At 41.5% G+C, this 14,426-nt stretch overlaps 2 protein-coding genes and 1 pseudogene across 2 annotated transcripts in view; all 3 read right to left on the bottom strand.

The window, feature by feature from the left end:
* Positions 1–614, bottom strand: part of LOC109479802 (hematopoietic prostaglandin D synthase-like) — a 5,750-nt gene extending 5,136 nt beyond the window's left edge. Inside the window, exon 1 of the mRNA XM_019781823.1 lies at positions 400–614. Within this exon, the coding sequence (XP_019637382.1) occupies positions 400–544 (145 nt within the window). The 5' untranslated portion in view covers positions 545–614. The remainder of the gene's footprint in view (positions 1–399) is intronic.
* A 710-nt stretch (positions 615–1,324) lies between these two features.
* LOC109479824 (hematopoietic prostaglandin D synthase-like) lies at positions 1,325–5,585 on the bottom strand. Its single transcript, XM_019781842.1, has 5 exons — positions 5,278–5,585; positions 4,538–4,630; positions 3,113–3,228; positions 2,595–2,693; positions 1,325–1,880 (listed from the first exon to the last, which is right to left on the bottom strand). Exons 1-5 carry the CDS (start codon positions 5,408–5,410, stop codon positions 1,713–1,715), a joined length of 609 nt encoding a protein of 202 aa, XP_019637401.1. The 5' UTR covers positions 5,411–5,585; the 3' UTR covers positions 1,325–1,712.
* A 1,494-nt stretch (positions 5,586–7,079) lies between these two features.
* On the bottom strand, positions 7,080–13,031 carry LOC109479835 (annotated as a pseudogene).
* Positions 13,032–14,426: the final 1,395 nt, after the last annotated feature.

Here is a 14,426-nt window from a genome sequence, read left to right as displayed (position 1 = left end):
AACTGTTTCTTACAACACGATACATGCTGTCTTACCTAGTTATTACGCATATAGTGACTAGATAAGGTATCATAGAAGCTATAGAGAAAGTGGTCAAATTCGTATCCATTGCCAAAAATACTGAACAGTCAAATCCAAAACTAGCACCATGTATGTATGAAAATGAGTGTAGCATAACGTTAGACGTCCCTCATATCACTGTATGCTCTTTTCATGAATGTTGTACTGTAATTGCAATTTAATAGCCCTCGGGCATGTATTCGCAATAAACTTTTAATATGTCATTATGATCATACCCCCCCCCCCACGTGAACACATTAAAGTCTTGAGTTAAGGCTGACTCCTTGTTAAACCCCCCTCCCCACCGAATCGCACACGTATACAGACACCAGTACATACTCGGCTTGAGCTCGGCCCACTGCTCCCCTTCCATGCCGCCGCCCACCCGCACGTCTTCGTACTCAATCCCGCCTGCAGCACACAGTAGCCGCACCGGCTCCGCCCGGCCCCTCGCATCAAAATACGTCAGTTTGTAGCTCGGCATTTTGCTTGGTTCGTTCCCTGGAAAGCCTTTAATTCCAACTCGGCACAACGTGGATTTATAGCACCTGATGTTAGTATTTAACAAGGCCGGGGGGGTGGACTTTTGTTCTCTTGTCGGGTGTTGTGTGACAGGTTTGCCCGTGTCAATACAGGTTGAACCGTCAGTGACAAAAGTTCAGTAGGTCGAAGTTCAAGGTCCGTACGGACGAGGTCGTGAATTGTACTTGGTATCTGCCTACAGTGGCTCAACCTACAGTGTTTTCCAGTGTGCCGCTACAAGTTTATACTAACCGTTGATATAGTTTGGACATTTATAATACGTTTATATTAATAGCATGGGCACATGGAAATTTGTAGTAATCAGCTTTCCTTCCATTTAACTATTTCCTTCTTGTTCAATGGCATTTGTTGTTTCTACTCTACGTATCCGGCTTCTATATTTATGTTTACCAGTAGGAAACCATATTGTTTTTGCTCTGTTTCTTCTTCCGTTCCAAACATTGACCTCTGACCTGGTCAGTGACCTGAACCAGACTGTCTCTCACCATGGTAACTGGTGTTGGGTTACATCATGTTGTTATTCTATAGTAAGAAGGTTTTAGATCTATATGTAAATGCATTTGAGAATTAGAGCATACGCGAAAGTGAACATTATACATTTGCCTTGCAAATGTTACCTTTCTAGTTTGTACATAAATATGTCCTCAGTCCTTCCTTAATTATTATAGCCTGCAAGTATGATACAATAACTTATAGACAAAAAATTATCACGGTCGAAACCTATTCTTTTTATTATGCTTTACCCTACAGAGAATTCATAAGCAATAGGGGGCATAAATACCATACAAGACAATTCTCCCTTGCCAGTTTGCCAGTTTGCTGCAGGTAAAGTTGTAGCGAAAGTTTTAAGTAGTTGACTTTAGTAGCTAGTGATTATGACATGCATTGCATTGTATACTGGTAGTGTCTAGATAACCGATAAATATTCCTGAGCGAAGAGAAAGAACAGGACTAATATGGCTGAATTTATACCCTACAAATGTTTTGTCAGCATCCCAAACGGGGGCCTTTTAGTACATTTCTAGAAATCACGTAACCAGCAACATCTATTCTAGCAGAGACTATAGTCATAGCGCGAAAGCACTATTTTTGTCGAGGACACTAAGGTTTCAAAATGTGGTCTGAGGCCTCTCTTCCAGCCATTTTGCGATGCCCGGATTGGTCTTGACGTTGGTGACGACCTTGGTCAGGTTGGGCTTGTCCTTGAGATGGTCGCCTGGACACATCCCACCCGCAGCCTCCAGTACGTAGTAAAACTCAATATCAGACCAGGTCAGCTGTGGGGTCATAGAGCATAACCAAACTATCATGAAAGTTCATCTGTGTTGGTAGTTACATGTTTAAAGTTTTCGGTCCAACACAAAAGTCCTCTCACCTAGAGCTTTCGACCAGTCGCTCTGGTCTTCCTCATTACACTGACCCAGTGAGGCTTGTCACTTGGCTTCTTTGAAGTGTGACGTCAACACTGGGTCAAAGGTATCTTGTAGTCGATGTCGGCCCCCGTCGCGGTTAAGTTGACGTCACACTTCAAAGAAGCCACGTGACAAGCCTCACTGGGTCAGTCTACTGAGGAAAACCAGAGTGACTGGTCGAAAGCTGTAGGTGAGAGAACTGTTTGTGTGGGACCAGAGGTTTTAACTTTAAACGCATAACCTAGCTGTAAGAAGCTAAACTGTAAATGTCCCTTAACTGTGGGAGAGGCCTTGGTTAGTCTCTACCAGACTTCTTTGCAGGCTGAACAAAGAGTAGATAGAAATAAAGCAATCAAAATGGACCAGCCAACTCCCCTGGCCAGCTACATTTTTTAGGCTGACTTCCACATTCAGTTCGGTGAAGACTAGGGATAGTTTAGGCTTCATGGTACAAGGACATGGACTAGAAATCTCTTTTAAAAATCCAGCAAATCGGGATATAACCAAGTCCTTAGGCAATGTTCTACACGCATTTCTGCATCATCTAGCTATCAAGAATAATCAGACTGTCACGCGTACCGAGTCTCCGACAAAGTAGCCACTGGGGTTTGCCAATTTTTCCACATTATTCAGAAATGTCGGCAGAGTGTTCTCAGCGAGTTCCTTTATCAGTTCTCCCTGTAAAATATAATAAAGTAAGAAAAGAAAAACAATCTGTTTTCAACACGTGATAGCAGTGACTCGACAAAAAGACCGGAAAGTCTATACCGCCTCCAGTCCTTGTTAAATTTTCAAATCCATTTTGGAACAGGCATGATAATGATATTGTGCTAGATCATGAACTTTAACTGCTAATGACTTATAATGATGTATTTATGTATATATTTATTTTATTTTACTTATTCTTTATGACTATATTGATGCGTACAAGACATAGTACATGTTAAAAGTTCATATGACTCTTGTCCGTGACCTCTACCCCTCCACTTCGGCCTTGTTGAAAAGCGGCCATGTAGGCCGAACAAGCATTTCGAACTAAAATAAAGGCATTGAATTGAATTGAAATGAATAAAAAGTGATCTCACTTTCGTTCTTACCTTCTTGGTTTCGTCTTTCTCGAAGAACGCCGCCGCCACCTTGCCAAAGACGTCCCTAACGGCGTCCACAACCATGTCTGCCCTCGCCTGTTGTACATCGCCTTCTCCCGCCAAACCTGAGGGTAGTCAAGGGTCCAATAGTTATTCTATACCTGACTTGTACTGTTACTGTACTTAGAACTTTATCAACATGATCATGGCTTGACTTTTGAGGGCATGAATGTACAATAAAGGTCATTCGTACATTATAACGGCACGAATTAATAGTACTAGGCAGATCAATCTAGCGTATTCGCGGGCTTCTTGGGATGTACGATATTTATTTTAGAGGGGAGAGCTGATGCGCGAGCAGGTTCGCCTCTCCAATCTGCCGCATTCACAAGTTTCCCATTCCCACAATGCATTATGCGCCTGGCTGCATTTGCATACCACAGGAAGGTATCCTGTTGACGTTAATCAGCTTCTTTTTCCGTGTGTTTTGAGGTTTAGGCATTATATGCTCAACATTAATTAATTTACTATGGATCGAGTCTGACAACAAATAGAGAATTACGTTTTTGTGTTATTTTAACATGGAACATATTGTTTGTAACGTTACAATCCTGGTTACAGTCCTTTCTATATTGACAGACAGTATAGCGTCACCACTGTAACGTTACAAACTACATGTTCCATGTTAAAAAAACACGACTATTTCATTCTCTATTTGTTGTCAGATTTAACCCATAGTAAATTAATTAATGTTGAGCATAAAATGCCCCTAAACCTCAAAACACACGGGAAAACAAGCTGTTTAACTTCAACAGGATACCTTCCTGTCCTATGCAAATTAGGAAATTTACCCCCCCAAGTGCAATGCATCATGGGAATGGCAAACTCGTGAATGTGTATTCGAAGTTCTATCGACAAACTGGTCAACTATTGATTTGAATTATTTCTCTAGTATAAAGCGCATGCCCTTATTGCATTTTTGTAGGAATTAGAGAAAAAAATGTACCTTCTATCGTTCCACCTTCTACTGAAGACTCTCCTACTCGCACGGTCGCGTTAACGTTACGTATATCTACTTCTTGTGGAACGATAGAAGGCACACCATTTTCTCTAATTCTAACAAAAATGCAATTATGGCATGCGCTTTATACTAGATAAATGATTCAAAACAATAGTTGACCAGTTTGTCGATAGAACTTGTTGGAAATAGTACATCGAGGAAGGGGGAAGGGGTGGTCTTACGTCATATCCGTGATCTTTACTAGGCATTATGGGAAGTGTGAAATTGGTCAATGGTTCCATTATCCTCATTGATCCGTGTATAAACAACGCCTATCAGCGCTCCCAAAAATAATCGCCGCCGTCCTAAGACGTCTGAATAGGAGGCTAGATCGATTAGCATAATTATACAAACAGGTTTCTTTTTCGACCTACCGGCCCTTTTCGCCACGAAGCGAGCGATGGTGGCGCTCTCACTAAGGGTGACTCCGTCCACCTCCAGGATAGGCAAATGCCCAAACGGAGTGTCTGAAAACGATAAACATTGTATAGATATGTGCAAGATGTACAAATCTCGAAACATCATTCAGACATACCAAGAATTAAATGCTTCGCGCTAGCTTAAAGGTAGCATAGATATAGTAAGAGGCTTTAGTGTTGTGATATCACAGAATTTGAGACTGTTTCTTTCCGGCTAGAACTACAACTATACTTTAAAAATCATTGTTCTTTTCCATGCTATCATTTTCGTATTGTGTAGGAATTACTTTGGAAAAAAAGTTTACCTTTGTGGGACTCATGTCCAGTTTTAAAGACAGTACAGTAAGAGAGCTTTGTAGTTAGACAGACAGGGCTCATAACCATCTGTCATGTGTGCCTGGGCATGTGAAGTTACCATGTTACACCCCAAGGCGATAGACGCCATGTATACCGGTTGAACAGCACATAGATCACCCTCCGACAAGTGACCTTCGTTCGTGCCCCAAATAAATTTCGTTCCCTCATCTTACACCTTAATATTAGATACAGTTACAGTGTTCCTAGACAGATACCCATACCGTAAACGCTGAGTCAGGAGTACACAGTAGAACTACTTGATAAAACGTTACCCTTTGAAATTTCGTAAAGCGGCATATAACCACGGTGAACCGATGATACAACTGGAGCTTACGTACTTGGCTTCAGTGCCGGCCACTGTGCACCTTCGATACGGACGTCCTCGTACTTTATCCCGCCGGCTGCGAACAGAAGTCTGGTGGTCTCTGCACGACCACGGCCGTTGAAGTACGTCAGCTTGTAGCTGGACATTTTGATTTTTGCTTCGCTTATTCTGGAGCCCCAAACGATTAATCCGCGACACCAGCTAGTTGTGAGGTATTTGCCCTGTGGGTAGGTCTTTTATCTCTTCGCAGTGTAGTCTGGTATCCAGTCTGATCGTGGTCGGGACCGCAAGAGCTCTGTCCCGCCCGTCTCACATAGGTTTCCCGGTGTGTATTTCACGAGAGATTGATTAGCCCTCGTGTTGGAGGGGAAACCAAATCCCCAAGCATACTGTCTCTTATTAGCGTAAGACTCCTACCGGGACGGCCTGTTGCACTGGGCGGGGGAACCTATTACAGCCCCCGAAGACACAGCCTGCCTGAACACCCCAACACCCCCAATCACGTAAGACTGGATACCAGACTATTCGCAGTGTGGCACGCCCTTGTATTAGCCTGTAAACCATACCACGGCCGTGCTAAGACTGTTGCCCACCCGCCTAGACCCATCAACGTACGCTGGTGAATTTTTACATGGTCGGTTTTAATTTTTTCGCTCTACAAGACGGTAGTAAGGCCATCTTGATTTGATTATATGGATGACATCCTCCGTGAACCCCAAAATTGATGCGCGCGTGCGAATAAAAAAAAAAGTTTTGCAAAGAAAAAAGTTGTTTTCATTATGAAATCTACATGGTCATGAGGGTTGAACAAATCGGACGGAATATGGTTTGGCGAATAATCTAGTCTTTAAGTTCATTTCTTTACAATTTCGTCTTTTTTCGTTTGATTTTGGCATTCTACGACATTGGTATGGTTTTTTTGTAACTTACGGTATATTTTTGCTCATTTTGCAACTGTTTTGTACGATTTACAGTATGGTTGAAAACTTTTTTTTTTTGAAACGGCCGAAAATTCATGCGCGCGCGGATGTCATCCATATAATCAAATCAACATGACCTAATAACAAATATGTAGGCTGGGAGAAAAACCCTATGCTCTGTACATGTAGGATTGGCCTTGCAAAAAGGCTTGCTCCGTGTGTTTCAAGTAATTATAAGATAAACCAGCACAAAATAATTCTTTTTTCACCTGTTCATTGTATTTCTGTATTAATTATAGCATTTCAACTTTCTGTTGATATCTCCTGCTCACTTTTAAGTTTACCGTATTTGATTTTCTTTATTTTCTTTCTAACAATCGTCTAAGTTTTTGTTCCTTGCATTGCATTTAACTGTATTGTTGCAGTCTCCGGCTGAATTAGTATGAAATTTATGTAACACAAAAAAAGATAGTAATAAAACAAAACTATAGTTCGGTGATCTCATACCTCCATTACATGTTTAGTGCTTTTGTAAATCGTATGCATGGTGATGGCCACCTGTAAAGGGCTTACATTTTTTTTACAATCCTGCTCATAAGCAAAATGTTCATGCAAAATACTAACATGGCCCCTAGTAACATGCAACACCCTGGTGAAATTCTTATCAATTGACATGGACATGGTATGCTATTGTTGGTTATATGCAAGCTACATTTTTAAGTTTCATACACAACAAGAGTGCCAAGACCACATACATTTGCCAAATCATGTAAACCGTTCAAACTGACTAATTATGCATTTTCACTGTGCTTATGCAAATTACAAGAGTCTCATTTGCATTAATTATATCAGTTGATCAAATTCATCCAATGACAGTCTTATCTTAAGAAATAAGACTATTTTAGCATTTCCTCATAGATAATGCAAATGAAGCACGAAAAGGGGCTAGCTCCAGGCTATCCCAGAATTCACTGTGATGCCCCCTCCTTTTCCAGCCACCCCGCGATGCCCGGATGTGACGAGACGTTGTCCCTGACCTTGGTCAAGTTCACGTAGCCCTGAAGAGGGTCGCTCGGGAGGTGATCTTTCAGGAAAAACATCATGGCGAAGAAGTCTACATCTGCCCAGGTCAGCTGGAAGGGACGAAAATAATGAAAGTTAGGCACTACTTGTAGATAGAAAGTTAGCATTTCGTCAAAGCTAACCTTCGCATGGTTTAGCCTAACAAACTACAGCTCAAACGCATTCATATACATCCTGAGAGCCCCTTTAACTTGCTACATAATGTGATCCAACGCCACAGAGTGTCTGCCAAAGAACAAGTTACCATCATTGTAACATCTGTCTGGTCCATTTCATTGACATTTGTTTTAGAATGGAGGACGCAACGGAGTGTAAACTGTTGTTTTCTTCTGCGAAGGTAAACACAAAAACACTCAATAATTTGCTGCTGTTATGTTTGTTACTACAGTAAGATGCTGTACCCAAACTAAGACAAGAAAATCTACAACGTATCAATGGATTTTTTTTAACAGAGCTACAAAAAATAGCACCACCTACCGCATTTCCGACGAAGTGTCCGTCGGAGCTCGCCAGTTTCTCGTAGGTACCCAGAAACGTCGGCAGGGTTTTCTCTGCAAATTCTTTGATTTTTTCTTGCTAAAAATAAAATAAACGACTTTAGAAGTACTAAAAATATTCTGTAAAGCAGCCAAATGAATGTAAATCAACTAAAGAGACATAGGAAGAAAACCCAATGAAAGTAAACGTCACTTCTACAAAACCGTTACGTTTTAAATATTTAATGTTATCCGTTCAAGCAAGGTATGTATTTTTTTTTCTTTTTGAAGACACCCACCTTCCTCTGTTCGTCCTTTTCAATGAAGAAGTCGACAATCTTGCCCTCCAGGTCAGCCAACCCGTCCACGATCATGTCAGCCCGCGCCTCTTCCAGGGGAGTCTTACCGGCCAACCCTGCAGTTCAATACGGGAAAGGCAGAGGGCGTGGTTAGACCGTGAACATAATGAATAAGCCTATTCGCCATTACTAGTGCGCCTGCGCGGAGTTTACTTAGCGACGCAGAATTGGAGATAAACAAACCCGCGGCCGCAGTCGTCCCCAGCGCCAGCGTATGTCTCGATTTCCAGCTTACACACGGCGTTACCGGTGGTGACCCGCCTTGGGCTGAGTTCCAACGATGTTCTGGACCTATCTTGCCTAAAATATCGCGATATCTTTATCTTCAAGTGGATTTACGGTACGTTTTTTGACGGTATCCAAGCTAGCGCTAGCGCCTAATTACTTATGCATGCCCCCCTCCCCCATCCTGCACGCCTTCCGTCTTCACGTTTTCCGCTCAATTTTCCGGTCCAATCTCGATAAAACGAGTTTTGGAATACCTTTTTTCGTGTAAGAGTGGTTATTTGTGTAAGATAATGGTGGAATTTTTCAGTTTTAGTCGGTAAAAATTGTAAATAAACTGCATGAGCTTTGTCTTCAGAAGACCGATACACTACGTGTTCCAAGCGCATAGAGCTTTCTAACCACAATCCTCACCGTCTCACCACGACATTATTACCGATTAAAATAATGATTTAGGAATAGTACAAGCAGTGATGACATCTATATGTTTATAAATATTTAGTGTGGTTTTCGTAGCGGGATACGTAGGGCCATGGGGGTTTTGTGCATGCAAATGCCATTGCATTAGTGCATTCAAGACTTGATGTTTTGAACGTAAATCCATCAACTTTTGGTTCAATTTTTCTCTCTTCTTCTTTTACAGTGTTACTTTCCCGACCTCAACATGAAGCTGTGTGCAGTAGTGAATTGCAGCAATTCAACTTATCATCTAGAAAAATGGAAGAGACATGCCAAATACATGGTACAAAAAGTGGACCATTTTCCTATGAGAAGAAAAAACCTCATGCTACTGGAGAAGAGGGAATAAACTTATGAACAAGCTTGAAGCCAAACCCAGATGGAATATACTAAAAATACAAGTACACTTAGGTTCTGAAATGGTTTCATGAAAGTATATTGTAACCCGCACATAAACAGTGCTGCAAATTGTAATCATGACAGATATTTTATGTACTGGATTTTGATAGTTCTGTGCAGTAATACTGCTAAACTGGTACAGACTTTTAGTCTACCAAGGGTCTGCTGTAAATAGATTCAATATGATTATCTTTTCACTTATTAACTTGAATTAGTGGAAAATAATATATTTGAACATGATGTCAAGTCATTAACATTATATTTACCACTTAAAATACCTTTTTCCGCATGCAGTTGAGAAAGCTGTGGTGAACTGGTGTAGTTGACTCCTTCGTGCCTGCACCACAGGTGCTCCCAGTGATGGTCTAAGTACTAGTACTTAAGTTTAGATCTTTTCCACTGACTGTTGACCATAAGATCAGGTGTATGTAGAGAACTCCAGTCATTTACACTACTTACACCAAACACCTGACCCCTGCGTTTGGATCTTGAAAGTGGAATATTTAATTTGTAACTACTCTCTTGTTGTTTTTCTGACCAAACACAAGAAAAACAAGTCAGTTAACTGCATCGACAGTACTACATACTCACTCACATTCACTATCCGGTTTATTGTCTAAATACTAAATAATATTTGCTAGACAGCATAGGTTGTACGATGGCGATTACTAGATTACTGTAAACATTCACACTGTGATAGAAAACATACAAGCACCGTTAAACATAAACTTACTGTGTTAACACACAAACAGCTCTGCAATCAAAGTGATGTAGAAAATATAATGCCACAGCACTTGGCTCAGATAGTTGATGAAGACAGATATAGTTGAAAACTCAAATTTCTTGAGTTGGAGAACAGTTTTTTTTAAATAAAATATGTAACTTACCAACTCAGATAACCTTTCAATTACTATTTCCCTGGACACTGATTGTACTGTTACATACATGTATATACTATAAAGAAAACAAAACAAGCACCATTTTGATATTTTTCTTATTCCCATATCTCTCTATATGTGGACAGCACTTAATGAATGGTGCATAGGAAATATAATATTAAATATACAATGCCATATATGTTGAGAAAGACGTGACCTGTACACTAACACAAGTATTACTGGCAACATGCAACAATCCTTTACTAAACACAAGGTTCTTCAAAGAAAATTAATGCCATGGTTGCTTGAATACTACTGTTATGTCTTGGGTTCTGTATCCTGGGTCTGTGGACAAGTTCGTCTCCGCGGCCAAGACAGTGTGGACTAAGGAGGTAAGATGTGCCTAGTCGTTTGAGGAAGCAATTTCTGTCTGCAGTTGGGGTAATATGGTGGTAAGGGACTTCGCTTACCCATTCAAAGTCGAAGTAGGAGTATGTTTTCTCCTCATCATAGTCGCCCGACAGCCGTTTACGTAGTATGGGAGGCACAGGGCCGGCTCGCTAAACTCATGATCAGTGCTGGCCGATTTTTAAGTGCGGGGGGAGGGGCATCCTTTGACGTCGTCCTTCGGTTCGACGAACTACCCTTCCGTGAAGCCCACCGGGCCGAGAATAGGTGAGTTTTTTTATTCTTGACTATAATTCTTGACATTCACAACTGAACCTGCTGCTGTCTTCGGCGAATTCGGCAACCGCGTCGTGATTCTTTTAAGCATACGAAGTTGTAGGCTTTTCCCCCTGGACGTGACTCGCGGAAACGCCTTGAAAACCGGCAGTTACCGGCAGTTTAACCTCAACCAAGAAACGTCTGTCATCTTTGCCGTCCAATAAGATATAAAATCTCCACTTACGGCCCGGGTAAACTCATTTTTTTTAGCTACGTAGCGGGATTCGACACCCGCGCTCGCTGTGTCGCGGGGCGACGCGGTTTTGTTTATCTCTCAAAATGGCGGATATTACCCATCATGCATTTCGCGCCGGTAATGGCGAATAGGCTTATTGTAGCCTCCTGTGCAGGTCTCCAGGCGGGTGGAGTTTTGATCCTGCGTTGTGTAGATTTTTTTAAGCGTTCTTTTACACCCTACAACCAGCCGCCCAGAGAAGGTTTGTACCCGCCTCGGTTGTAGGATGACTGGTAAAAAAAAGGCGTTAAAAATTCTACAAAACGCAGTATCAAAACTGCCACCAGCCTCGAGGCCTATACAGGAGGCTAATCAGGGCTCAAAATTCACTTTTGGAAATAGGTGCACTGGTGCACCCATCCTAAAAATTGGGTGCACAGGAATTTTTGTCTGGTGTACCATATTAAATAATCTTATACAACTAACTTATTATTTGTCGACATTGAGCTGTCAAGACTATGTTGTGTACTAGTATACATTAGATGTTTTTACATAATTTATGTAAACCTATGAAAACATCTGGGTGCAGAGAGAAAAAAATATGGGTGCACAGCTCCAAATTTGGATGCACTGAGGTGCACATGCACCCAGTATTTCGAGCCCTGGTAATGATTCTTACCATTCTTGCTTTCGCTAAATATAAATGTAAATCATGATAATCGTCTGAAAATAGGATAGAACTAAAAAAAAAAAAGTACAGAATAACGACAGAATATAAATACCAGCTTTAGATTGATGGATTGAATAACGCACGATCTCTCCTCTTAATAAAAAAATATTATTACATTCAAAACACAGTTAGTTATATATAAAGGATGTATATGGATACTTGCCTGCCTCCTTGGCTATCAGCCTCCCGATAGCCCTCCTCTGGCATATCATGGTTCCGTCCACTTCCAGTATAGGGATCTGCCCCATAGGAGTCTCTGATTTAAAATAGAAAATTCAAACGTAGAGAATATTATCATGTCTATGTTTGCATATTTTATTGCCTTATATCTACAATACTGTACAGTAGACTCATGCAGTTGTGAGGCATACAAAAGCTGGTAAACTAAAACATGGGGCTATCTTCAACAACTACAATATTAAGTGTGGTCTGTAACAAATACCTACTTGTTCAGTTTTTCTTTCGGCCTACCTCAAACTATTTTCATGCAATACTGTACACTAGAATAATATTAAATGGTTTATTGCTCAAACATTAGCAGTGCAAATTGCAGCGTTGAATTAATGCAGGATTTACAATCCCGTAATACACTCGATACATATAACATATTTGCTCCACACAAACTTTTGGAGTCTGTGCGGCTGCCATTCGGCGCCACCGGGTGACCTCAATACGACTTTTCCCAACCGAAGTTAGGTACCCATTCACACTTGGGTGGAGTGAGGAAAGTCGTGTAAAGTGCCCTTGTCATTACGTTACGTCCTGAAATCTCCCAGGTACAGCTTGGGATCGAACCCAGGTCTTGCCTCTTATAGTCGAACGCTCTACCACTACATACGCCAACCGATGCCACTTGAAACTGACAGGGGTTGGACACCAAGTCATAGCATGCATAGGCTAGTCCGAGTCTACCAAACTACGCTGGCTGAATATACTGGAGAATAATTGCCAGAGGAGTTTGGCAGCCTTGTAACTTCACTGGTCGCGCAGGAGTCGGGAAAGAAACTACCTCCCCATGGCCGGACTCCCCTGACCCATTTTACTCTCTTTTTTTGCCGAATTCTACGATCCGTATTCCCGTAGAAAGGCCTGGTAGAGGCTTTGCATAGGCGGCCAAACAGAAGCTAAGAAGCTGTGAAAACAAGTAATATAGTATGAAACACGTACTCGGCTTGAGTTCCGGCCACTATCCGCACGTCCTCAAACTCAATGCCTCCGGCGGCGAACAGAAGCCTCAAAACCCCTCCACGACCCCAGTGCTTGAAGTACGTCAGCTTGTAAGTCGGCATTTTGGAATCAAAAACGTACCACAGATCTATCGATCTGCAAGCTGGCTTCTTGTCTGAAGGAATGGGCCTGGTTATATACTAAGTATTAGTACAACGTTTCCTGTTCTATTCCGCTTATTCCATGTTTACTTCCGGGTTGTAGAGGGCGGATTTCCCAGAAATAGTCCCGTCGTCCTTTGCGCAAAAGCTCAACCAACAGTTTGAAATGGTACAAACAAACGAACCGTTGTTACTAAGCATAATGGCATGACGTTTGACCTCATGTTATAAATCTCGAGTGGCTTGGCCCACATAATGTCAATATTGAACAGTCTGTTGACTGTGTACATAAGGCCACACTGTCTTAATTATATGGACGACATTGAAGACTCCCAAACTAGTGCGCGCGGGCGAATAAAAAAATTCCGCCCAAAAATATAAAAAAAATACTGCTAAACCACAGGAATAGAAATCTTGTATTGTAAATTTGCCGCGGTACAGTAGCGACGTATATGACAAGCTGGTACATGCTGGCCCTTTGCGACATTTTTAGTCGGCACTGTACTGAGTTCTTGAGTTCCGTGGAGCGTCGACAGCCTGGGTGCTATCCTCCGTAGTTCCTGCCGGCTTCATGGCTGATATGGACTACGGAGGATGGCACCAAGGCAAGAGACGTGATCCTTTTTTTTTAGAAGAGGCGAAAATCAATGCGCGAGCGGATGTCATCCATAAAATGAAATCAATGTGGCCTAGTATTTATGCACCCCTTTATTAATACAGAGTCGTTGTACTTTAAAGTTCAACCCCTCAGTAGATTGTGAATTGCCTGATATTTCTGTATACAAATCAGTACATTCATACAGACTTACATGTAAACCTGTGTACACACACGAACAGTTATCAGACATATATCAATATTGGTGTTGATCTCGTCACGCCACGCAAGACATGAAAAAGTTGGTATAAGCATTTATATTAGAAGATAACGTGCAATAGTATTTCTACCTCATAACTAACTGTCTTTATATTCTTTCTAATCAAATATTACTTTTTGAGGTTATGACTAGTACTGCAGAAATGGCGTTTATCACGTGATCAGTGCATGCCAACCACGTGTTGGCATCGTGGCAGGCGGTATGTCGACCACGTGATCTGTGACATCCTGCCAGACAAATTATCTTTACTTTTGACAGTAGGCACAAGACGCTGCCAACGCTCTGTCATTTTCTTAAAGGGGCATCATGTAACATTTTGGACCAATCATTGAAATATAGATTGTATCAAGTTAATTAAAGAAATATTCGTCTGATTGTAATTAACCTCCATTTTTTCAACATATCTGTGCAATTATCTCACATTTCTGACATTCATGTTTGGGGCTAAATCAGTCCACATGAGGCACACACAGTTTGTGGCACCACCATAAACTACCAGAATGTAAACAACCGTGTTTTTTCACCCTAT

This window comes from Branchiostoma belcheri, unplaced genomic scaffold, assembly GCF_001625305.1.
Source record: "Branchiostoma belcheri isolate BF01 breed outbred unplaced genomic scaffold, Haploidv18h27 scaffold107, whole genome shotgun sequence".
Taxonomy (NCBI): Eukaryota; Metazoa; Chordata; class Leptocardii; order Amphioxiformes; family Branchiostomatidae; genus Branchiostoma; species Branchiostoma belcheri.
This window is presented reverse-complemented; position numbering and strand designations above follow the sequence as displayed.

Coding starts and splice junctions, on each gene's coding strand:
- LOC109479824 (XM_019781842.1), bottom strand. CDS start 5,410: ATGTCCAGCTACAAGCTGACGTACTTCAACGGCCGTGGTCGTGCAGAG. Junction 4,631..5,277: donor GTGGCCGGCACTGAAGCCAA/GTACGTAAGCTC, acceptor TATCGTTTTCAG/ACACTCCGTTTGGGCATTTG. Junction 3,229..4,537: donor CTTCGTGGCGAAAAGGGCCG/GTAGGTCGAAAA, acceptor GACTACCCTCAG/GTTTGGCGGGAGAAGGCGAT.